Raw genomic sequence first — 27,090 nt, forward strand, 5'->3', positions numbered from 1 at the left:
ACAGTTCATCTGATAATAATTAAAAAATACCTGCAATAGAGAAGTGCTACTGGTGCTGTCGTTTATTAAATTCAAGAGCGGGGGTAGTTTATAGCACGTGCTGCGCTTTGGAACACGCTTGAATGGCAGACAAAACTGACACATATATCGAGATATGTTCTCGCTGGCTAATATTCAATAAAGGGTTCAATTAAAAAAAAATTTCCGACTTCAATACGAGGGACAAGCGTACTCATTATCTGTTAATCACTTTAGCGATGGGCAATTAAGAGCTGCATGTGCTTTCACTCCGGACGCAGTTTGCGAAATCCACAATATGCCCACAAGCCGTTTCGCACTGAGGGCTGCTCATGCCTGTGCGTTCGGTGCTGTTTGGCCGGCTGCAATCTACAACCACAGCGTTGGCGACTCGCGCTAAAGTGCGCTTTAAACAGAGCTTCATGCCCGAGTACTGTCCTCGATGCTCTGGAAGACCGACAATCAGTTTTCTTTATATGTTTTTCTCCTATTGAGGACGGCTTCAAGAGTGACACATAATTATATGCTTTAATATTACGCCAGAATTTATGATGCTGAATGAAATTCAGTTGACATATATGCAGCCACCCGACTCACGACAATGGCCACTCTGAACAAAGAGCAAAGCCGCCTTTAGCCTTTGTGTGAACGTATATATTTGGGTTGAGGAAAGATGGTAATTTCGGCTTCAAATGTGCGTATCGCATCTACTTTCGGCGTGATCACTGAGTATGGTTATTATGTATTCTCCTTCATATACACTGCGGCTATACTGTTAAAAGTGACACGTGATTTTAGAGCATGTGCTTTTGTTTTTCTTCCTCCGGCAAGTATGCGATATATATATTGGCGCGCTTTGCAGCGGGGGACTTGGGATTGGTGGCACAGGCGCATTTCTGCGCACCTGTGCAGTGCACTGAGCTAGCGCAAGCCGGAACTTGCTCCTGGAACGCCATTAAAGTGACAGCCGCTTGTACAGTATATTGCTTCATTGTACTGTGTACGTAATGCGCTGTGTAAGGATGAGCAATGTGAAACACGTCAACGGCGTTCAAACCGCCTTTGTTTGTTCGTGTTTCTTCTTTCAAATCACAATGGTGTCACGGGCCCCATTCTTCGACGCTAATAATACTCAGTAAAATATCAACAAAGGCGGTTTCACCTTGGCGGCGCGTTGTAATCATTGATCGAATTCCGGTTAACTGTTCCACCCTGTACCAGAAAGTCTATCGTAAAAACGGGCAAAGACCACACGTCAGAGAACAATACTGTCCCACGTATATTTAGCACCGACACTACATGCACTGCTTTGATTGATGCTGTTACTTGATCTTCATGACGGGTTGAGGAAGAACGCACTTATTTCTGAAGTCGATGGTCGTTCCAACTGGCTTCCGACGTCTGCGGTTGTGAACAGTTAAAAGGTGAGTTAGTTATTTGGTTCATCGGTTAGCCTCAAATATGCTCCACGGTCAAAAGCTCGCCTCAGTAACACAAATGCGAGGTAGCTCTTCTAACTACACCTGTGCTAGTAGTTGCTTTTTGTGACATCTGTCACGAATACAAGCGCCAGGTTTATTGAAGCGCTATTAGTGGATGCTTTAGCCAAAGCACATTTCCCGCATGATGCTTGCTATTGGGGGCAAGCTTCACCACTGGGAAAGGTGGCGCCACCGTCGCCATGACGTGGCATGAGGGATCGCGTGGACACAGCGGCCGCGTCGGCTGCTTAAAAAGCGCCGAAGCAAACTGAAAACGAAAGTTTAAAGCCCTACGTACGCTTCGGTTTTAATTAAGTGCTGAGGTTTCCCCGCCTTGGGTATCTGCTTGACAGCATTCGAAAGTTCTATAATAGGTAGTGGCTGCTTTTGGAGGCGTGCATCATGGTAGGCTGCTAAGCGACAGAAAGCTAAGCTAGTTGGTAAGAATTCATAATGCAAAAAAGGGTAAGGCATGCAGACACAGACAAAAAATAAGAGAAGTGAGAAGAGAAGGGAACTTCTCTTGTGTCCGTGTCCGCACGCCTTACCCCTTTTTTGCATTATGTAGGCTACTGCTCGGTGCCGCAGTGAGGACATACTCAACGGAGGCTGGTGTCAGCCTTATTCACACGTAGCCGCAGGACATGAGCTGCGTGAAGCTTGGCTCGCGAAACTTAGAACCGGCAAACAGCCATCGGCTGGAACTCGGCCATGCAGCAAGCACAGACGCGCGGAAGATTTCTGCTACGGCGTCGGGACTGCGATGTTCGGTGAGCAGCAGAAAACGCGCACTCAGACGCTCGCCCGCGCCTGCTACCCGACTAATGTCATGACGCTTTATTTGGTCTATGAACTTGTTGATGCTAGATTCTGGCAAATTCACTAGAATGGAAAGGGAGCGGTAAGAAGCACATTGAAAAAAAGGCATGACACATGGTCATGTTTCTGTTATGAATTAATGTACTGGATTGCGAAAAAAAAAAAAAAAGCAGCGGGATATCGCACGCTGAGAAGACCGATAAACATACAGTGCGACGCAACTTGAGAGATAACATTGAAACGTCCAAGAATTTGAGGTAGCAGTTCTGCGGAAACCCGCGAGGTGGAGAGAAGTAATAAATAAAGGAAAAATCACACATCCACCCGTCGTACCTATTGCTACAAAGGAAGCCCATACGGGTTCCTCGAAAGAAAAGCCTCATAGTTGAAGAAAAATTCGTCCTGGTCCGGGACTCGAACCCCGGACCACCGCCTTCCCGGGGAAGCCGCTCTACCATCTGAGCTAACCAGGCGGCTAGCAGATGGCAGGGCGAAGTCGAATTTGTCGACAACACGAAGCAAAGGCAAGTGTTTGACGTAGTAGTTCTGCGGAAACCCGCAAGGTGGAGAGAAGTAATTAATAAAGGGAAAATAAGACATCCACCCGTTCGTAGCAATAGCTACGATGGTAGAGCGGCTGCCCCGGAAAGACGGTAGTCCCGGGTTCGAGTCCCGGACCAGGGCGAATTTTTCTTCGACTATGAGGCTTTTCTTTCGAGGAATCCATATGGGTTTCCTTTGTAGCAATAGCTACGAACCGGTGGATGTCTGATTTTCCCTTTATTCCTCCAAGAATTTACAAGAAAAAAAAAGATTGAATCGTCGCGACGGCACATCACAGTCGCCATAGGCGTGGAAGTCTAACGAAATTATTTTTGAACAGCTCTGATAGCATCCACGCAACAATGCTTGCTTGTGTACTGTCAAATGATCATATTCTGCGGCCTATAAGGCTCACGGCACGGTTATGAAAACGCGCTCGCAGTGAAAACAAAACATTGTGCGCGGACATGCATGCAGACGCGCAGTCGGTCGCTGCAAAACCCGTGCAATCGCTGCGTTGAGGCTTCAGTCTGGTATGCTCCATTCGGTTACACAGACAGCCCATTACAAGAACATATTTCACATATTTTACTCTCAGTGGTTGCCTACCTCTCACGCAAGAAGCCGGTTCGGGACACTCCATCGCGGCGACCGCGGGCAGTGGCATTCACTGTACATATTCGGTAAAGAGATAGCGTCTGTAAACGACTCTAAGCTTTCAGTATGCCCAAGATTACTATTTTGGCAGTAACAACCTGCCCTCGTTTAGAGAGTACTTACAGAAATGTCCAGGATGGCTGCCGCGTGATGTTCTTATTGAGAGCCGTAAGCCAAACCTACGAGGGGCGCGCCACGTGATCCCTAATACTACGCAAGGGAGGCGCTTCCGACAGATGGCGACTCCGTAAGTCCTCGCCCCCAATATGTGCAGCCACGCAAGTGAAAGCATTGACGCGCACCTTCCCGGCATTGGCCTCCCAGTCCTCGGTGCAGTCGTAGTACGTTTCCTCGGCCCAGGTGAATTCTTTGGCGCGACCGTAGACAAGCTGCACACTGGACAGCAGGCCGGCCACCATCCAGATGGCCATAATTATATGCGGCCCACGACGCCGAGTCCACCGGAAGCTCAGCGGGTACATGATGGCGTAGTACCTGCGCCACATTTGAAGAAAAAAAAAAGAAGGAAAGAAATTGGAAGGTTAAGGCTGCCTCATCACGGTTGCATGCGTTGACGGTCCTATTAATTTACATGCTGTCAGCGAAGGATTACACTGCCTTGTGTTTGTGTCCGTTCTCGTTCATAACCACCGTAAATAGATTTAAGGACGAACACTTGAAGCATCTGAACTGTAGCTTTAGTATCGAACTACTCATAAGGAAACGCGTTTCGCCCATTGCTCCTACGCTGCAGATCATTTAAGCGTTCCTTTTATTACTTTTGTCAAGGAATCTTGGAGTAGCTTACTAAGCGATGATTACTGTGCTGTATTGGTGGGTGCATTTATATCACCTTCATAATCACATCTTGAGTTGGAGCTGGCCAAGCCTACAAATCTGTAGTGTTTTATTAATAATCATAATGAAAAAAAGCCATAATTATGCCTCACATGCCCTTTTGTTTGAGCGCATTTTTTGTCGCTGTTCCTGGCTTTCTTCACATATTACCCTTTCACGCGTTCGAATTTATTGCCATCAGCATAAAACGAATTAAAATTAAGTTATGGGGTTTTACGTGCCAAAACCACGGTCTGATTATGAGGCTAGCAGTAGTGGGTGGACGGTTGTTTTCGCGTTTCTCCCCCATCGAAATGCAGCTGCCGTGGCCGCGATCAGCATAAAATGAGACGCGAACAGAAAAATCTCAATCGTAACAGCTCTTCCTGAGAATGGTATATGTAATCATTCTGTACACCTGGTGTTTTAAGGGTGCTGCGGACCCACGGGTACATTTTAAAGGTTCAGTTAAGTCACGGTAGCCAATGAAAGTGAAGCTGGAGACGCGCAGCAAGGAAAGTTAGTTACACACGCGTTGTTCGCGTTTGAATTTATTTAGTTATCTGTTTATTTATTTGTTTATATGCTTATTTATTACTTATTGATATATTAGCTTTTTATTTACTTCTTTATTTATTTATTTCAAATATGCTCAATCGAAGTAGCTTAAGAGAGATAGCTCTACAATTCAAAAAGACATTCTAAAAGACATTACGTCATTGTACAGTTGTTATAGAAGCAACAAAATAAAAAAAACTTGAAATCATTATCTCCTACAAACAGCAAAGATTGCATCAGAGTGAACAAGAATAGTGCCTAGTAAGAAAGTAAAAGAACAACGAGTAAGCGATAGCAGTATGCACGGTGCATGAATATGTCGTAGGGGCAATCAATGTGCCCCGCGAGAACATGATACATAGAAGAATTAACAGAAAATGAATTGTCCTTTCACCATGAAAAGAACAAAACAAAAATTATAAGTAAAGTACACTGTTGGTGACAGATGCGACGGAAGTCGGCATGTCGTTCCAGTTGTTTTGTTGTGAGCGGCATGAAAAAATAGAAGTTCTTCGTGTTCTAGTGAATGCAGTCCACTTTCTTTTTGTGGTCAACACAAGGCGGTGTCCGTAAGAGGGAGTCGAGATGCGCTGATTGTGCAAAGGCATGAGATCGTAAACATCACGGAAAAGACAAAGACCGAAAAAAAACTTTCGGCGTAGTGGCAGAGAAGAAAATGATAAGCTATTTTCCATTAATATTGCAATGGCAGTGCGATTGTAATTAGAAAGTATAAAGCGAGTTGCGTTATTCTGGGCGAGTTCAAGGGCAGAATAAGGTTGGCTTAATTAGAGGTCTCAGAATTAAGCTGAATACTCTAATTTTCATCACATAAGTGTCTTAGAAGTGAGTATCTTTAGAGAAACAGGTGCTTTACAGAAGTTGCGCCGGAAATACCCTAATATTCGATGAGCATTACAGTTTTATCGAGTCAAAATGAGGTTTCCAAGTGGAGGTAGCAGTTATGAGAACTACTAAATAGATATATGAAAATATGGTTTCTAGTGAGGTATTGCTTAAAGGGCAAGACGGGGAATAAATGTTCTGACATGAAACGCGCATTGGTGACAATTAGTACAGGGGTAAGCACCATTCGCCAAGTTTTACGCAAATTTCAATTAAATCAAGTTTGATTCGTGGGGCCTGCTCATCGCTGAGGTCACGATCTCGCGGTAAAGAGCGCGGTCCCCTGCGTATTACTGTATTAATGAAGGAACCTGATTAGGCAAGTCATTAATATAAATTAGAAAACGTACCCGACCTCAAACACAAACCATGAAGAACGCCAGACGTCAGATGTTACCTCTGGCGGTGGTCAATCTTGGTTATTAATATATTAAAAGTGATCAGAAAAAAAGCACTCGATATACAGTAGTATACTATGGTACGAATTAAGTAGTGAGAGTTTATACGTTAATAATTCGTAACACGTAATGCCTTGAAAAATCGAGCGAAACGCAATCATACGAGAACCTTTGTCTGGTATAGCAGGCAGTGAATGCCTGAAAAGAAGTTGCGCTTCGCAGGAGAACGAATTCTCAAAGCCGTGATGTTCTGATGTGAAGGAAGCATTCAAGAAAGCTAAAAAGTCGTTGGTATATTACATGTGTCACCATTTTGCAGCGAATGTTAGTCAAGAAAATGAGCCTGTAGTGTAGAGATGAACGTCTGTTACCCGATTTATATGGCGGAAGCACCTCAACGGTTTTCCGTTGCTTGCGCCATTGTACAAGTATTGCTGAAACATTTTTGACAGAAAGATTGAAGAATACATCTTTTTTTTTAATTTTAAGTTGATGCTTTGAGCCTTACAGAATGATGTCAATTTCAATGAATCAATTATGCTGAGTTTACCAACAGGATCAATAACAACGAGCAACATAAGACAGAAATCGGGACTTGAGGCATCAGAAATTTCAATTTCTGAAATTGAAGAAAACAAAAATGCTAGTAAAAACGGTGTTAAGAAAAAAAATATTATGGCAAAATTGGCTCTCTAGATTTGTCACAGAGAGACCTATCAGATTTATCTATCATGTCAACTGTAGACAACAACATTTTAAGCTTATTCAAAAACATAATAGGTAATGTGCCATGGAAAGCCATTCTTTAGCAGCACAATGTGCGTTATTGTATTCTGTCGCCACAAAAAAAAACACAAAAAACTTACGTATCCCAGTGAAAATCCGTGTTTCGCGATTGAGCCAGGCGAAATAAGCGCGTTTTATATCAAAGGTGGGCGAGAGTTCCATAATAGCATAGTATTATTTCAAGTATACCTCGCAGGTAATGTATGTGTCATTTGGCTCGTTAATTGTCAAGCAAAACAAATTAAAATTTTCCTAGAGGTAATGCTCATCAAAGTCGGTCAGACGTAAATCCATATATGTTGAAAGCTGCTCACTGAGAATATTAAATTTAGCTCTGCTATAATCGCCAATGAGTTTTGATGTTGATGGGCAGCGTGGGCTTCTGAAAAGGTCGACATCGAAATGGTGCTTTGACCGGGTAGTAATGCGATACTAGACAGGAATTCAAGGTGAGTCGATAGTATTGTATTTAGTGTATTAGCCTACGAATACATGCGAAATTGCCGTGCGACTGGCCTCTGGAGGCACTTTGCATGTATTCGCGGGATTCTTTCACGTTAGAAAAAAAAAAACTTTTATGTTGCACCTATTCAGCAGCAGAAGGTTGTGCGGGAGTTCCTCATGCTGCTCTGCAATTTTCTCATTGACACACTTCATCTAACTATAAGAATTGAGAAGTTGATTAATATATTATTCAGAATAACTACATAATTAGGCGGAATGCAAAAAATAATATCCGTAGCTCCAAGCAACGGCAAAGAGCTTTACCTTTGTTCGGTCCAGCTACTGGCACTTCAATATTTTCGAAGTTTTGCTCAAGTTACATGAAACAACCTTTTAAAGCTTATTTCCTTGTAAAGACGCTTTCTGTAGAGGCGCCCGACTGTAATTAACAAACAAGGATAGCGACATACAATGCTGTTGAGGACTTCATGAAACTTGTCGACATCATAATGAAGCGTTCAGAGGATGGTAGGAGGCGCCTGATATGACCGAATGTTACTCAAAAGATGCATTACCACACGGTTTCCAAATTAGAGGCAATGTCTACGAAGAAAAATGGCATAGCCTTAAGTATCCGCTGTCAGAGTTGTACCCCTGTGCCTGCTATCCCAGTCGCAACGATAGACGTCATTTGATTGTCGTGTTTTGATCTTGAAAAATTTGTCTATCGCCTACGTTCTCACTCAGAAGTGTTTCGGTTAAAAATATTAGGTCTGCGTCACTTGAAGATTTGAGTAATTTAAGATGGTTTCGCTCGTTGAGACGCTTCCATTAGCAAAAAATGGTCGATACTGAATGAACACCCCAAACACTCGAAATTTGCTATAATTGCGCAACATTAGACTGGGAATGCGAGGACTATGTCACTTCCATGTCACTGCTGTCTATTGTGAGTCAACTCATTAACTAACGCTTTTGTATTGTTCATATACTGTACAAAGCCTTCAAGTAGGTAATTCTTGGACTCGACCGGTGCAACTATTTCATTCATTGCAACGATTTTAGTTTCCAGCTATTGAGGCGCCGTTTTATTGTGACACTCTGCCTTTAGTAAGATTGGCTTGTGCTTGCATAAAGCGCACCGACTCTCGTCTAAGGTCTCGCAAATGTTGCAGTATTCCTGTGTTGTAATCAGACTCGGCAGAGGGGGTAGGTTTGTCATCGGCACTATTCATATAATAATCGCTATTAAAGCGAAGTTTTCTTGGAAAACCCTCCCCAACATTCCTGACCGTGGATGCTGGGTACTGCTTCAGCCTTGCCGAATAGGTCCTCCCTAAAACAAAATCGTAATTGAATGACGGGCTCAATGGTAGGATCCAACTCCGGTCCCCCTACACAGTAGCCCGTTGCTCCAGCCATTAGGCCACAATCGCAAGTATGATTCTACCGTGCCAACGCCAGCCAGCTCTCTGAGATGATCGCCGCATGTGTCACATTGCGTATAGCACGGGGGCACGAGAGCACGTGCGCATGCGCGCCAGCATCCTCTGCGCCAAAGCCGCATGAATGAAATCGGCAAACTTATAGCGTTTGATTAACCGCTTAACCAAATCTTCGCTTAATATCGATTCCAAGATAGGCCTTACACGTGCATCATTTTTTTAATGTGTAATTTATACCGACAGTGGACTTCCTGAATTTTTCTCGTCTATATATACATAGACGCCGTTTAGTACGGATTGTCGTTATCTTAACAAATGGCTTTGTGAACGTTAATTCATTGTGTATTTTTATTAATTCTTGCGTATTCTCGCTTCTGTAGGTCTGAATAGGCCTACAGCATTTGTAAATAAATGAATTGAATAAATTACGATGACGATAGTGACAGTGATAAAAATGACGACGACATTCGTGATGGCAGAGACGATCATGAAGGCATACGAATATTGCACAAACTGATCGTGGAGGCAGGCCAGAAAATGGAGCGTTTGTAAGAAACCGAAGATAAATGCCAGCGCAGAGGAAACACGCCATAATTGAAGAAAAGGATTGCACGCGACGTGTCTTCGATCACTGCGCGTACACAATGGTATTATCCCTAACCACTCGCGCGACGGCCCGCCTTTCATGTCACACCGTTCGTCGCTCTCTTTCTCGGGAGAAAAGGGGCGCAGCGCGACATGCTGATCGCTGCCTGGCCCGCGAATGCCGTCGAACCTCACGTAGATTTCGCATGATTATTTCCATGAAGAGCTCACGCTGTTTCGTCACAGCCCATTTCATACCGCTCGGTGCCCACACTTTTCGCGAAACTCAGTGCACTGCGAACTATTTCGAAAATCCATTGATGGGTCCCAAACCTCGAAATATCGAGGTGGTAAATGGAGGGTGATTGGCTGCCCATTACATTGCAGAGTGTCGGTATTGATTAGCGTGAAGCGCGTTCTGCAGGCGGCTGGAAATTCACCGGTTGCGCTTCAGGGGCGTCCCTCGGCGAGCGCACTCAAGGGCAGCGCAGGCGCGAAGGACACTGAGGCAAGGGGGACGCAGAAAAAAAGGTTGTGAGGCACGCCGTAGTGGAGGACTCCGCAAATTTCGACCACCTGGGGTTCTTTAACGTGCACCTAAATCTAAGTACACGGGTGTTTTCGCATTTCGCCCCCATCGAAATGTGGCCGCCATGGCCGGGATGGGGGACGAAGAAAACATTTACACGACGTTTAGTAGCGCTTCCGATTTCTTGCGGGGAGCTAAAACTCATGCTGTGACAGCAAGCTGGCTTCGAGTCGATCGGTGACACAACTCAGACATCGGTCATGGTATGGCCTTTGCACGACGCCAACTGTTTTGGAAAAGAAGCGAATACGCCTGCACCATGCAGGGTGTTACAAAACTGTAATTGATGCTGCCCCGATTATTACTGTTGTAGTACACATTTTGCTCATTATTGTTCCTTTCTTCTATATTTTTTTTATTGCTCCCCTTCCCCGCCTTCATCTTTCAGCAGATAAAATGCACTGGTGAAAGCGCAAGCAATTGAGTCAGGAGCTCGACGTCTGGTCGAGCAGCATGTTACAAAAGGTTAAAAATCAGGGTCGCTGGCCAAGGCAAAACTATTATTGACGTTTGGGAACCCATATGGGGTTAGCTGCTCCGAATGCGACAGAGGCAGCGTCATGGTCAGTTCATATGCCTTGTGCGTGACGAAGAGAACAAAGATAAACTCGTGGCATGGTGCCACCCGTCCGGTTGATAATGTTCATTGTCGCCTGTATTAGCATAGCGATTAGGTCGGAGGGGAGACCTCGTCACGTTCTTCTCTTTCGCAACGATTGCACGTGTTGTTCCAATGGATGGCCTGAATGGGATTGTGCTCCGCGAGTGCGTTGGGCACATGACGACCCTTTTCGACATCGTGTTTGTGCTCTTGCCTAAGTCGTCTTGCGAAATTCCCGGTTTGTCCAATGTAACAGAAGTCGCCGTCCTTGCAGGGTATTCTATGAACAGCTCCCGAGAATTTGTTTACTCTTAGGCGGTGATTTACATTCGCAATTTTGTTGCGGGGCTCGTTCGTTGGCACACACAAGTCATACTTAGGATCCTTCGTTATTAGATTTCTTTTTATTCGGGGGTGATAATTGGGTGCCATGTTTTTTAAACTGGAAATCCTGGGACAAATGGAGTTTGCGTTGTGTGGCAGTTTGAAGTTCTTGCGGTAAGTTCACAGGTGATGGTCTTTTGGACATAACAGCTCTATTTAAATAAGCAAAATCACTGACAGGAGTGTGTAATAAAAAGAGAGCTGCTCGCAAATCATGTGATGAACTGTGCAAGTATGCAAGTAATGTGACGATCTATACAAGTCCTTGTTGGCATGCAGACATTATTGTTACTTGAAACACGCACACATGCACACGCATACGTGATCAAAAAACATTTAGTGACATGCTATGGATCTCTGCTTTAGTTTGCTCCTTGCGCTTGTTTTTTATGAAGGAAAAAATTACCAATAGTAGTGCACATGGCTACATTGGAAATGGCGTGATTCTACTTCTTATCTTATATGCTCTTGTTGATCTACATTATCATCTATTAAGCAGGCTTCTATAGTTCCGCACACCCTTCTGTCAATCTAGATGGCGTCAATACGCTTGGAGGCCAAAAAGTGCTCAGCTCTAGTGAAGCGAGAGGACTTGTGTCGAATTTTGGCAGCTGAATGCAGAGTTGAAGCGAAAACAAAAACAATAAAAACTCACGAATTTCAGGTTTTATCAGGTTTCTGGGCAGCTCACGTTCTCGTTCTTCTTCTCCATCAATATAGCTGGTACCCACTGCAGCGATTGGCCAAGATTCAGGCGGTTTTACGAGTTTTTTCAATAAGGGTTTAAAGATGAAACCTATGGTATTAGAGCATGTGCGCGAGAGCGAAAATTTGGAAGACGCTTAAGTTTCGCCTATAAGAGTGGAACGCGATAGCGTTAAAGACGCTTGCTTCTTTTCATGCTTCCAGGCAACTGCAGCTTATGTAAATGTAACGTTTACCGGGAAACGCTGGCTGCGAACACTATGCACGAAAGCGAGCTTCCTGGTAGAAACGCGGCCTATTGTGTGTGTCGATCTCCTGTCGTTGTTTCGCACATTTAATATTTCAGTCTGAGAGGACCTAACATAAAAGACAATCCAGTTGTGGTGTTTTTTTTTTCATTACATTTGTTTGTGGGCTGCCGTTCTCAGAATTCCAAGGAATAACTATGTAAAGAATTAAAGACGAGGTATGAGCAACTTTGGTGGTAGAGAAGTGGTTGGGTATGCGTGGTTCGGAATTTGGTTGTAAACTATTTTTGCCGATGCGACGTCGGAAGCCACTCGCAGGGCACCGGATTTTCTGCGACACGGGCTCTTTAACGCTGTCGCGTTCAAATAACGTAGAAATGAGGAGAAGGTGTCTCACGTCCTTTGACGGCGCTCCGCCGTCTTCTTCGAATGGTTAGTATAGTTGCCTAATTATTTATTTTTCTTACTAGCAGACTGTTACAAGCACTCTCAACTGTACCATTCAGACACATACTTTGCTGATAAGCTTATGATGAAACGCGTTAAATTTTGCGTTTCCTTATCAGCACAGCATCCGCGATATTTCGTGGACAACGCTTTTATATCTTCAAGGGGCTGACAATTCAAGAATGGTATTGTGCTGGGCTGGTTACTGCTGCCAATAATAATAATAATAATAATAATAATAATAATAATAATAATAATAATAATAATAATAATAATAATAATAATAACGAAACAGAGAAAGAAAGACCAATAAAAACAACAACCACGAAGTGAGCACTGAAACACTCAAAAAGAATAGCAAAGATAAATAGCATCAAGAAAGAGGACGCTTATTTTGCAAGTTTATGCTTCAGAGATCACCGAGGTCACATTAACCGGGATATCCCACCGGCACTCTTAGGAAAAGTTACACCCTTTGGGGTGTATCTCTGCCACGCAACAATAATCGTCATCTGTTTTGCTTGCGTTTCCTTTCTTGAAAACGCCGCGCCCGCTACATTACTGTCGGGAATGCTATGTCACGCTGATAACGCGCATGCGATTCATTACTGGAAAGTACCGGGTTCGCCGCGTGAAAGAACGGAAATGCGGACAAGACAGACGACGATTATTGTTGTGTGGCAAAAGGGTGTAATTTTGCTTAAGAGTGGGGTTCAGGAGCCCCGGTAGACCCACACGATGGCGTCCCGAAAACATAGATAGACATCCTGAGCCACTACAGCTTGGGTAGGAGGACCTACCCAGCCCCGTATCCCAAGCTGACTAGAGAAGAGCTCGTGATCTTCCGCAAACTACAGACCGGCACATTCCCGCACATCTCCCTGCTGCATGCCATGCATCCTGCGAGCTACACTTGCAAGTGCGCCTTCTGTTCTGCGCCGAATACCCTCTACCACATGCTATGGGAGTGTGGGCACAACCCAGCGATGCCACACGTAACCGGACCAACCGTCGAGCAGTGAGAGGCCCAGCTGAGAAGCCCGAGCCCTGAAAAACAGCATTGTCTGGTGAGCAGGACCAAGCGATCGGCTTAGACCCACAGTATCCTGGCCCACCTGGGAGGACTTCATCGTCAGGTCATTTTTGCAAATAAAGTTCATTCCTCCTCCTCTTTTCACTTCCGAACACTCCACCCACATCGACAGTGTTCGTGGAGCCGCAGCGTCTAATATGAGCGAAGTAAATTCTGAAGAAGAAAGCAGAACCACTTTGGAAACGAAGTTCTTCGACAAAATATCCGAGGACACCTAAGCACATCTTATGAGTTGTGAATGCGAAAGCATAATTCTCCAATTGAAAGCCGCGGAGTTCTCCTTCCAGATTTGCGCTGCGAATAATTCTCTCGAGTTTTGCTGCGGGGTAGGTTAAGGACTTTTGCGACTAAATTATTTCGGTTTCCCTTTCTGTGCAGTTTTTACGTTAGCATGTTGGCTGTACACTGAAATGTTTCGGACGATATTGCCGAGAAATCAAGGACGCCGCGTGCCACCGACCGAGGAAGCAGCAGGGGTCACCACTGCAGGCAGGCGCGCGCAGCAGTGGCGGCGGTATGAGAGAGACACGGACCCGCGCGCCGGCTTCCGAGAGCGAGACGGCGGCGCTCGCACACCACCAAAAACTAAAGCCCCTCTTCGTAAAGTCTCCTCCTCCGCCTTCACTCCTCCTCATTTCACCTCTCTTTCACGCTCCCTCCTCGACCGGGGCGCCGCCTAGATTGCTCGAGCGTAGCAGCGGCGCCAACAAGAGCTCCTCGCCACTCTGTAGACGCTTCTCGAGCAAAAATGGCGCTGATGCACGGCGCGAGGGCCCACGTGATGCTATTAGGCCAATAGCGACGCGGCGTCGGCTTCGGCTAGAGCGCGCGAGGAGGAGGCGGCATTCTTCAAAGTGTGGCACTACTTTACGAAGATTAAGGGGCTTTACCAAAAACCCGTCTCGCCCCTTGGCGTCGCGTCGCGGCGCATCTGCTCCGTTCAGGCGCGCTGGTGACGTGGCGTTGCGGCGATGCTGTTCCCCCTGACGCAAGACAGCTGGTGTTCCGATTCGCCCGCTCTGCACGAGGGGCGCTCAGTTTTTGATGCTTTCGCATAAAAAAAAAACGCCGCTTTGATAGCTGTGAAAGTGGTAGGCGAGGATATGCATATAGGTGGGTAGCTGCAAAGCGGCAATGAGCAGCGCCGAACAAAGCGGCGAACGCGAGTTTGATTTGAACGATTTACGAAATATAGCGCCACAAAACAATACTGGTGCTATGAAGTGTCACTGCAGGGGAACGCTGAGGATAAATTGCGACCGTGTGACGCTTCTTTTAACTTGCACCTAAATTGAAGTAAACGAATGCTGGAATAGCTTAAAAATGAAGAGCACGCACATGTTACAAGCGTCAATAGAGCATAAAAAAGACAATGGGTAAACAACGCGTTAAAATATTGTCCCATAAATGTCGCAGTAAGCCGACAGACAAAAAAAAGCATAGTAAATCTCCTATATAGGGCATTTGAGAACACATCAAAATCGAATATGATTGAAGGAAAAAACCAATCACAAAACACAGAGGACAAGAGGAGGGTTCACACCACAACGACCAGTCGTTGTGGTGTGAACCTCTCCTCTTCTCCTTTCTGCTTTGTGACTGGTTTTTTTCCTTCAACTATGTACCAACTGGACCGAATTTCAACCCATCTCGAATATGATGGCCGTGAAGCGAAAAACAATAAAACATTTGACCGTTATCATTTCATTTAGAACGATAAAATTGCACTCAGGCAACATAAAAAAATCAAAATATTCCTGTCAATTCCTGAACTAGACAAACAAACGCATGCGCACAAACAAAAATTCCAGCCGTAAGGAACATATTTCGTAATGCTCTTTGTCCGCACAGAGCAAAGCGCTTTCTTCGGTAGGGTTCCAACGTATTTTAATTTTAATTTTCTTCCTTCTTTTTATGGCAGGTGGATTCCTACGCTCATAAGGCACCGCGTTGTGCAAGAAACCGTCCGCCTTATATTTTTCAACCGACGCTATAGGATGCTCCAGTCAAGGCGCAAGGAACCAATTCGCTGCATCTGAGTTATGTTTACGAGCGAAAAGCAAACGCGGCTGTTAGTTCCACTAAAAACGAAAGAAACCGGCATACTTCTCTTACACATTGGTTTCCTTAATTTAGGTATTAATTGAAGGTGTTGACAGGAACCTTTATCTAGGGTCCAGCTCCGACGCCGCCTATTCAAATACATGTAAAACGCCGAAACGCTTTCGCCAGATAACCACTCCATGGGCCGATTTTAATTAAATTTGTTGTTTTTTAGTGAGAGAGCCAAATTCTAGTGACTGTTCGAAGTGAAATTTCACTTCAGTGCATGAATTTCTTCAATGGAATTTTCCAAAACTGGTGACTTTTAGAAAACTCCGGTTCTGTAAACTGCATTCATTAGAAAATGCAATGCGGAATTGTTAAATTGTTTACAGGGGTTTCGCAGTTCTGCTCACAAATTAGTGGTCATTTTGAGAGCCATGTATATTATAACGATGTTGTCCGCTTTAGATCTACTATATTGGGTGCCATTGACAGAATTGTGATATCGTTTTTAATTGCCGAGTTACAGGCTTGTGAACCTCGTTGTTTCGTTTTCTCAAAATTTTCGACTTCTGGCAATTTTACTTAAACTGATTGACGACCTCAATCAAAATTTCGCAACCAACAGTCAGTATATTTTATCCCCTTTTTCTTTCAAATGCAACAAACCGCATCAAACTTGCTGCAGTGGGTAGCAAGAAAAACGATTTCTCCTTTCCAATCTATTTAGATAGGAGGCCTGGAGCCAAAACTTTCTCTTAAGAGGAACATTGAGCTCAGGGGCTGCTACCAAATACATGGGAATGGAGAAATCGTTTCTCTCCACAACTACTACGCCGCATTTGATGATGTTTGTTGCATTTCAAAGAAAACGCGAAAAGCTAGTGAATGTTGGAAGCCAAATACTAAGTTAGGCCATAAATTTTTAATAAATATAAGTGAAAATTACAAATTAAAAAAAGTATCAAGTTTACAACTGCGTCACTTCACAATTGAAAACGATATAAAAGTTTTGCCAACTTTCTCTCATAGTACATCTAAAGCGGACAAAATTGATGTAGTATACATAGCTCTCAAATACGCAACTAATACGTGAGTAGGACTTCTTTTCTTGTGTGGAGAGTTACGGATTTGCAAACATAGCAATCTTTTGTTCAACTTCATAATTTATGCCGATTCTTGCACAAAAAGAAGCAACTGTGGGGCTCAAATCGAAATTCCGCTTCCTACAGTAACTAAAATTTAGCTTTCTCTCTAAATTGAAAAATTTTCATTCAAATCGCTCAAGAGGTTGCCCCATGAAAGAATTTCTGCGTTTTACGCGCATTTGAATCGGCGGTGTTGGAGTTGGCCGCGAGTTGAAACTTTCTCTTATAAGATGTTTTCTCGCCGCTCCTTTCATCATTTCCCTGTACGCATCTTTTCGTGCTGCTGCCCCACCTTATGCTTGGATTTTTCGAAGCTAACGTGTCCGTTCCCGAGCTGCTACTATTTGTCGACTGACCGAGTCTTTTTCGGTTTGGTCAGGCGACAGGAAGGCTCAGGCTCTCCGTCGTCCAGTCAAACGGCGAGCGCCCTCTTTTTTCTTGCCATAACAATTATATGGACATTTCAGGTGCATTTCCGCATCGCCGTCGCCGTGATGTTCCATATAAAGTCCAAGGGCGATAACACCATCGCCGCGCGCCTTACGCTGTATGAGCGAATGAAAGCGTGCCAGGAGAGTCGACGATCGCGGCTCAATCTTGCCCGCGGGAGAGTAGCGAAGCGGGAAGCAAGCGCGCCGTCTTCCGTCGCGTGCGAGGCAACCAACATTCCAAGGCACCAGGTGGAGTGGGGGAGGGCGCCGTTCTACTCCGGCTTCAACTGCGCATATGGCGGTTGCGCGCAGTCGCGCGGCCATATCTTGAGAACGATCTGCGTTAGGGGCAGAGTATAGGCGCGTCAACGGCTCGTAGCATTGTGCGTGCTGTGCTCTCGCCGCTGCTTGCGTTGAAGCGATACACAGCAGGAAGGTCACTTCGATCGCTGCCGCGTTTCCTCACGCCAGCGTTTCGACATCGAGTGTCCGTGGTCATCGAGTGGGATGTGTTCATGTTTGCTGTGCGGCGCTGACGCCATGCTTGTTAATTTAGTTAGCAAGCGAATGTTTACAAGCTCATACGGCCGATAAAAGTACTATCCATACTTCGTGTGGCTTTCTGCTAGTTTGCTATCGCAATCGATGCTTCGCCTTTCGGGCGAAACTGCATCCTCTTTTTCTGGGGCACCAAACTGCACGGACAATGTGAGCTGGCGCGAAGCTTTCTCTGCCTATACTATCCCAGGTTTCGCGTTATTCGGTGATGTTTCGCGGAATAAAGCAGCGTACGCTGCGTAGAATTGAGCCGAACCATAGAGCACCACAGAGAGCCATAAGCGTTAGATCGCAGCACAGATATGTACATATATTCTGTGCTCACAGGAATATAAGCGCACAGGCCTCCTAATGAAAAAGCGCATGATATTATATTTACTTCTTCAATTTTAACAAATATCCAATATTTGACCTATTTGATTCTTGTGCAGCTGCAGGTTAATGCCACTGGACGCCCCTGCTTATGCAGCACGTAATTTTTACCGACAGCGTAGAACCGGTGAGTTAACATGTAGTATGTGTCATCAAAAAATAAATCACGACGTCGAACCTGCACATAAAGTTTTGACTCATATAATTTATCTGGGGAGCTCGCCGACCTCCTTATGAAATAGCGTCTAATATGCAGCGCCTTCCTTGATTTCTTTTTCTGCTATGTGGGCCACCCGTTCTTCGCCTATTGAGTATGTACCATTGGGTAGGGGCCCATTCTGGATCAAACCTCCAGTCTCGGCATATGTCAGTGCAACAGAATGAGTACAGAATTCTGAAATATATTTAGATATGTGTCGTACTTCTCTGTCCGTGCACCTTTGACCACCATTATTGCGTCGACTAGGATCACACGTCGCCTTCCATCCTCGGGGCATGGCCACGTACACGTGTCAGTGTGCATCCGTTTGATTGGGTGTTTGTATTTCGGCATAGCTTGTGAACGCTGCAGTGTACAAACATAAAACATTGCATTAAATTAGACCTCGCACAGGATGAAAATGAACAGAGTCGCACGCATCGCATTTAAATGGGTGGCATTTAATTAGGCGCTTAAGCTCACCTTCGCGTCAGGAAGGTTCCAATGTGCGCTTTGAATTTGCATTTCATTGCTATAGCAATAGACGTATACGCTCTTCGCACGTTCGCACCGGCCGTCGCAGTTGCAGCGATGCCGCCGCTATCGAAAGTGCACTGAGGGGGCTCGTCGAGTGGAGGATAAGAGGGTCTCCTGAGACGCGAGAGAGGCGCAGTGCGTTTGCCTACAAAAGAAAAAAAAAGAGAAAAACGTACCGAGAATGCCAAGTGGCCATACACTCACATTCCGCTCAAACGCAGAATGTGAGCGTTCATGCTAACAATGCTCATGCTAACAAGCGTTCCACTTGTTTGCGTGAGCGTTGTGCGCACGAACGATGGCGCTCCTGCGCTGGAGCCGTGTACGCGCCCACACTGTGGTGCGTACAATGGTCCGAGCGGAACGAACTTCAACCTACGAACGCTGACAGTTTTTCCTTCACTCTGATCTCTCGCATCATTCGAGTACGACATCTGCAACGCCGGTGGCGGCGCTCCCAATTTACACCAACGTTGTGAGACGCCTGGTAGCTACCAGGGTGCTGTTTCTGCTGCACTGTAGGCATGGTGTGTAGCGCCAACATCTGGCCCACGCGTATAATTAAACGAACATCGTACGAGGAGCACAAAGGCAGCGCTAAAGCTTTCTATTGTCTTAAACGTTTGTTTGCCCATTCGGACAAAACTGCCCAATATCTTTATTTCTTCCAATTCACATCGATAACGTACGCCAACCAGTTGTCCACACTGTCTAATCGGCTAGCACTCTCAACACCTCGCCAAAGGTTCATTTCACCGCATGCCTGCAACTTGATGATGGCTAACGCGAGAACTGGCCGTTAATATACGAATTTAGCGCGAATGAAGAAAACATGGCCAAGTTTTCGCTAGCAACCAAGTATAACAAAAAAGGCAGAATTTATATCCGTTTTCATAGTCTCACGCGCACTTCTCATTCGAATTCAGAGGGAATTCGACAAGCCGAGTCTACTGGAGAGCCTAATCAGCAGCCAAAGGGCCTCCCTAGTTGAATCGGCATTTGGGCATTAATACATTTCACGGGCACGGAATGAGCAAGCGAAGCGCAGCATGCGATTCACTTGTTCATTGTGCAATATTTGGTAATTACTTCATGCGCCTTAAACGAGTTGCTTTAGATCAGATCCACCCGTGCCAGTGAATTCGCGGACCTCGACAAGGCCGAAAATTATAATTAGAAAAAGGCTGTCGGACCTCACTAAATGCGCCTTTTTAACTTTCTTTTTTATTAATCATCTCACCTGTGCAATCAGATCTCCAATAAAAAATAAACGTCATTCTTGCGTGTTCTTTCTTTCTTCTTGGATGGAATTTATTCTCTTGCACTTGCTTTGCGTGTGATCTCAGAACTCCACGACTGCTCATCTTCTGTACTTCTCAAGCAATGACCGCACGTCTTAATCTAAAAAAGAAGAAATAATAAAGAAAAAGAAACGGAAAGGAAGGTAAAGAAAACCGCGGCGCCTCTAACACGAAACAAATGGGCCAGAAGCGCTGCAACATGGAATGCCAGCAGTCGTGCATTATCGAAGACCTGGTGAGAAAAGGCACACGCTGCGACGTCGCCTGGTCGACGTACTAATGTGCAGACGGCTACCTCGGGCTGTCAGCGGGAAGCGGACGAATGTTTGTGGCACTGACTGCGGCCGTCGCTTGACAGCTGCCCGCGCGGCGCCTCTTCGATCGAGCGCCGCGCCCGGCAGAACTGCACTGAGAGAGCTCCTGTTGACGCGCCGCTTTCTGGCCCGCGCGTCTGCGCGCGTCATTCGTCCACGGGGAGCGTGTTGGATACATAGACTACTGCACAGCGAGGTCGACCTGCCGAGGGGCAGTGTTGTGCTTGTGTAGTTTCGAAGACTGATTCGCAAAGCGCCACTATAGTCGTGCAGTCGCCGAACTCTGTTCGAGCAGTTGTGCTGGCAAAGTCGCGCGCACACGTCCAAGCGCTTTTCACAAGCTGTATTGTGATGCAAGAATGATTGCGTCTTTTGCAACTATGCAGCATAATATATATCTATATTTGAACGAGAAGAAAGGAAACCGTGGGGCCAGATTTTTATTAGTCTGGTGTGGCTGTTTTAGTTTCTAGGCGAGGCGGACATAATAATAAAGTGAAATTCAGAATACTAATTAGCAACATTTTATTAATTATGTTTCTTCATGTGTGCCTCAGGGGCAGTAGCTTACATGGCGAAATCGAAGGCAGTCAAATTTTAATGTCGCATTTTAATGCACGCTCCTTTTTAAAGAAGATCTTGAAAGACGCAGCTGATTCGAGATATTCATCATTTCATTTTAACGATAAATCCAGCCAAAATAGAAAAACAAGGGGCCGCGAGAGCGCATCGAAGGCGGTCTCGCCATCATAGGTCAGACCGAAACGCCCCGACTAGCGCGAGGCAGTTGGAGACCGAAGGTCTCGGTCACTTGCGGCATCTACTGACAGGGCACGCTTTGCTTGCTGTATCAGCTGTGTTTCATCAAAATGATTACGGGCAAACCCTTCTTTCGCATCATTGTTCTTTTTTCCCGAGGACACCGTCGATAGTTCAGTAGCGTGGGATATGTGTTGCAGCTATCCACGCCCGGATCCAATGCCGTCGGGTGGTTAAGGTTGTGCAATAAAGGAAATACATTAAAAATAAATGGGAAGAGGTATAGCTCAAGGCGCGGATTGCTGTTAGCGGTTGTATATGGAAGTCCTGTCCGATTCTCGCTGAAAATTCCCACTATTTTTGTGAATCTTTACACCTTGATGCAGTCTGAGCAGACTTCCCCCACTCAACTAGTGCTCAGTTTATTTCACTGTTGAGTGCCTTTTTGGTGCGCAATAACTGAAATCTCGGACTTTTTTGTTTCAATACCACGAAGTAATTATGGGCCATGCCGTAGTGTGGTCTCCGGATTAATTTTTATCACCTGCGGTTCTTTTACGTGCACCCCCAATGCATGGTACATGGCAGTTTTTGCAGTTAGCCCCCCTCTATATGCGCCCGCCGCCATCGGAATTCCAACCCTCGACCTCGTTGTAGGAGCGCAACGCCACAGCTGCTAAGCCACAGCTAGCAGTGGGTCCGTGTGTTTTGTGTGCTGATTTGAATTCTTTCATATCAACTTTTGTGGTGTAGGAGTGTCCACCCTTTGCCGCAAAGAACTAAACTCGGTCTTGACAACAGCACGCATCTACCTTTGCCGGTGCTTCTCCGCTCTTAAATATAGCGTGTCGCTTCTAACTTCCGTAACATTTGAAGAAAATATGTTGAAAAGTTGGTAAGACTTTAGCTTTGTACTACATATCCAAGCATACGACTAAGGGAATTTCAGATTGCGAAAACTGCAGCGAGAAGGCCTTCCGTCGGCAGTGGAACTGCATCGGCGGTGCAGTGCTAATTAGCGCTTCTATTCACCCGTGAGTTTGTTGACATCGTTGACTGGTGTCCGCATTTCCATTAAGAAATTCGCAATTACTCATCTTGAGGCGAATTTGAAGACACTTATTCGATGATTTAACGGGTGGAGAAAACGAAGCGGCTACTTAATATCGTTTCCACGTTGTATGAATGGGCGTCATTATGCTTGTCTGCGGGACACCCCTGTCACGTATATGCGGACTATGTTCTCCCAAATTGCAGTGATATCGTGCCCATGTCCTCTCTCATAGATCTAGGCGCGGCCCTGTGGGGCAGCTGTCATGCTGAAGTAGCGGTCTGGCAACCTAACCAACGGGAAATCACAGCCGCGAACTTGGCCATCCTTCCTACAAAGTACTGTCATATGACACGGCATCCCGAGCGTACTTTCAGAAGCGCCCGCTATAGGTTGCCATCAGTGGCGCCTCCGTTGGCTGTGCACAACTCGCGTTGTTTATGTGCCAACATTTTTCAAGCTAAAATATATTTAACTTCATTTTCAGCACCCATGGAAGCCATTTCAGCCGAAAAAATGAATGCTGAATGAAGGCACGGTAAGTGGATCTGGGCAGTGTAACATCGATACCAACACTGTTGCACGGCAGCGTCTTTACGAGGGACTTCAGGCTTGGTTTCAAAGACATGTGATTTCGCCAAAGCTCAAGAACTTTATAAATGCATTACACTGGCATCTACATTGCACTTAGAATTCCGTGTGCACATAGTGGATACCAGCAGATTTTTTGCAACTCAGTAGTTCGCCATCTGCGAATCAGTAGCGCATTCACAAAGCGCTTTCTGTCTAAAATGTGCCGTGTTGATAATCCCCAACACACTTGTAACCACGCCCGAATGAGGATCTTGAACTTCTTCTGTTCAACCGGCGAGCGATATTTGTGGAAGAGAGTGATATTCCTGAAAAAAATATTTACCGCAGTGCTATCGTGCCCATGTATATTATATGTACAATGTATGTACATATGTACAATGTACATACATTGTATGTATACAATGTATATGTATACATGTATATATGTACATACATTGTATGTATACAATGTATATGTATACATGTATATATGTATTATATGTATTATATGTATGTATATGTATATGTATATGTATGTATGTATTATATGTATTATATGTATATATGTATATATGTACATATACATTGTATGTATACAATGTATATGTATACATGTATATATGTACATACATTGTATGTATACAATGTATATGTATACATGTATATATGTATACATGTATGTATACAATGTATGTACATACAATGTACATACATTGTACATATGTACAATGTATGTATTATATGTACATTATATGTACAATGACTCTGAAATATGTGACTTGACTGTTCTATTCTATACCTGACTTTGAATCACCCACCGTGGTTGTTCAGTGGCTATGGTGTTGGGCTGCTGAGCACGAGGTCACGGGAGCGAATCTAGGCCACGGCGGCCGCATTTCGATGGGGGCGAAATGCTAAAACACCCGTGTACTTAGATTTAGGTGCGCGTTAAAGAACCTCAGGTGGTCAAAATTTCCGCAGTCCTCTACTACGGCTTGCCTCATAATCAGAAAGTAGTTTTGGTACGTAAAACCCCATAATTTAAGTGATTGACTTTAAATGCTTTTATTGTCGGAGTTCCAAAAAATTAAATTCGCAGATAAAATTGCGCGTCAAAATTATTGTATATCTCCTGCGAGGATAGAAAATTGGTGACCGCACTACATCTTTCGTAGTGCCAACTATCTTAAACTGCTGCACGAAATTCCCATTGAGAACATGTTACCAAAGGGCACGTAGATGCGAGCGCATTCCTTAGATCGAATGAATGCATCAGTTATAATCAATACACTCATCTAACTGCGCGATAGATAGATAGATAGATAGATAGATAGATAGATAGATAGATAGATAGATAGATAGATAGATAGATAGATAGATAGATAGATAGATAGATAGATAGATAGATAGATAGATAGATAGATAGATAGATAGATAGATAGATAGATAGATAGATAGATAGATAGATAGATAGATAGATAGATAGATAGATAGATAGATAGATAGATAGATAGATAGATAGATAGATAGATAGATAGATAGATAGATAGATAGATAGATAGATAGATAGATAGATTTCACAGCGCACGACTCTGGGACTGTAGCCTACTTGGCCTGCAGTGTACGACCCTTGATCATTGCCTGCATCCGAGTGGCTGTGCTTCTCAACGTGAACAGCCTCATTGCACCCAGCTTACTTTTCTACAAGAAACTGGCTTGACTCCTGTTTGTGAGAGACTTTGCATGGGAGGAAATGTTTTCTGCTAGCTATATTTTTTTTTATTTTTACATCCTTCAGTAATTAGTGCGGCCTACCTGTTTTCTGTTCCTACGTTTACGTTTCTTCCCTACACTATGCCTTGCTTTACTTTCGTCTTTGTGGCCTGTCATATCTTGCTGTTTCTTTCTTCTTTAGTTCCCTTGTCCTTAACTTCAAGCTCATTTTCTATCCACTCTTTCCAAAAGAGTAGGTGAGCTTCGTGCCGCTCTCGGTGGCAGTTGCCAGCCCGCTCCTTCTCTATTTCCTTCTCTGTGTGTATGTGTGTTTTCGTATCAATTAATAGTAAATATTCACGCCTGTATGGGCCATGGTGTTATGGGTGTTGAGAATTGCGAAATTCTGTGAAGTTTCTTCACAGCACTTCTTTTATTTTGTTCCCTTCATGAAATGAAGACTGAAAAATGCTGCGCATTGTTTATTTTTTCTTTTATTTTGTTTCTTGTTCTTTGCAGAGTGCAAGATAACCAGCGCAGAGATACAGCCCAGTGGCTATGAGAATAAAAAGCCCACAGCTTGGGGCATGGAAACTTACAATCTGCAGCTGCGAATAGACGGAGAAGTCATGAATTAAAGAGTAAGCTTGCGAGCTTACGGCATATTACAACAGGGAAATGTTACTGCTTCGTTCAAAAATATCAAGACCTTATTTTAAGCACTGGGTGGAAAATGCATGGGAGCTCGTATCTGGCGGGCGCATTCGCGCTCAAAGCAGAATGCCTATGGAACAGCCGATATTTTTGGGTACCGAATGCCCGAGTCTGTTTGCTGCACCATCATTCCAAGTACGGGACACCGGAGCTTCGTAATATGACCCAACTCCGGCCTTTGTTCGGGAGCGCGCGCTGCGTCCAGGGCCAAGAACCAATGCGCGCGTGGCTCGTGTTTCACGGCAGGCGGCAAATGAAGCGATGTCATCACGGTGGCATTACCAGGAAAGAAAACAAAAAAACGAAGCGAGGGGGAAGTGCAACAGCGGATAGGATTTCTTACTGTATCCCGAAGGCGTTTCCTGGTCGAGTGGTTCGAAGCAGCGTGCGCCGCCCAACAAACATTTCAAACATTGCATTCGGATGCCACCGCCGAGCTCTCGCTTGCCGAGGCCCGGAGGAGAGCGACCAAACCGGCGCATCCCGTAAATATCCCACACGCGTCGCCGCCTTCAAAATGTACTACTTCTAGGCATGGCCGTTCATCCAGAAAGCGGGTGCTTGTCTTGTATGTTCGTTTGCTTTCTTTTTTCTTCTGTGAACTTTGCTTTCTTGTCACCGGGGCCGATGTAAATATGGCGGCGTATTTGCACGTGTGCCGTGTAATGGCGCCGGCGCAAGAGTTTCACCATGCGCGCACGCGTTAGCTCCAGAAGCCGACTCGCAACCCTATAGGTTAGCCTGTGCGAACGGACTCAGAATCGCATCTCACTGATGTATTCTTCATTCGGACCTTTTCCCTTTCTCTTCATTTCCGGGCCGATTGTAATATCTTTAGACTTGTGCTGTTAATTTAAGTTATCGAAAAAATGAGAGTAGCACGTAAAACATACTTCACGGAATCTCAAGTAGCAGTAGATCTTTCGTGCAAGATGAATGCAACGATGGCTCACTATGCTTGTTTGCGTGCGTAGGTGGAGCTCTTGAATTGCTTTACGAGTGATCGCAGAACACTCTTGGTGTAATCGCTTTTGTTTTTTCTCTCTACTCTCATAATTTATTCGTGCTTATCTTTTTGCGTTGTTTTAGCCATTGGGCACTGCAAAGCCCCCCTCCCCCTTTCCAGATTTTCATATTCAGCCTGCTTGCATACTAGCATCTCATATGTCTATGTACAGCCTTGGAAAACCGGGGAAGGCGGGAGATGGAAATTCAAGAAGATGAGCAAAACGAGAACAAGGTAAAAGCGGGGAACAACGCTTCGACAAGTGGGCTTCTCTTTTTCAAAAAGGACAAGTCCACTCGTCGAAACCTTGGCTTCCGCTTTAACCTTGTTCTCCTTTTGCTCATCGTCAGGTACAGCCTCGCAATTTTTAAATAATTTCAGGCGAGCATCGACCGCGCGACGTGTCAGCGACATTGTAATGATAAGAGGCACACTCCTGAAGCGAACCGTGTAGCAGAATTTATTCGAATTGGTAAGCGTCTTGTGCGCCCGCGCATAGACTCTCCCATCACACCGCTCCTGCCCTCTACGAGGCCGCTGACGGCAGGCCGTGCGGTAGACTGTCGCGAAATATTAAAAAATCGCGAGGGTATACGCTTTTCTTTCTTTGTGTTTCCGTTTTTCCTTTTAGTCTTCTGACTTATTCTTGAAGTGACTTGTCGCTTTCTAGCCATTTGCATTTTATTGTTTCTCATTTGCTAAATTGCGTTTAGCAAATTTTTGCAAACGCGGCTTTGACTGCTCAGAGATGCTAGTTTCCGAAGCCTTCTAATCGACATTTTCAATCAACCGGTTCAAACGTCTCATCGCAACCTATATAGTAA

General features: G+C 44.9%; 1 protein-coding gene across 1 annotated transcript in view; it reads right to left on the reverse strand.

The window, feature by feature from the left end:
* Nucleotides 1-27,090, reverse strand: part of LOC135917103 (RYamide receptor-like) — a 399,699-nt gene that overhangs the window by 45,752 nt on the left and 326,857 nt on the right. Inside the window, exon 2 of the mRNA XM_070539304.1 lies at nt 3,821-4,013. Within this exon, the coding sequence (XP_070395405.1) occupies nt 3,821-4,013 (193 nt within the window). The remainder of the gene's footprint in view (nt 1-3,820; nt 4,014-27,090) is intronic.

Source organism: Dermacentor albipictus, chromosome 1, assembly GCF_038994185.2.
Source record: "Dermacentor albipictus isolate Rhodes 1998 colony chromosome 1, USDA_Dalb.pri_finalv2, whole genome shotgun sequence".
NCBI lineage: Eukaryota > Metazoa > Arthropoda > Arachnida > Ixodida > Ixodidae > Dermacentor > Dermacentor albipictus.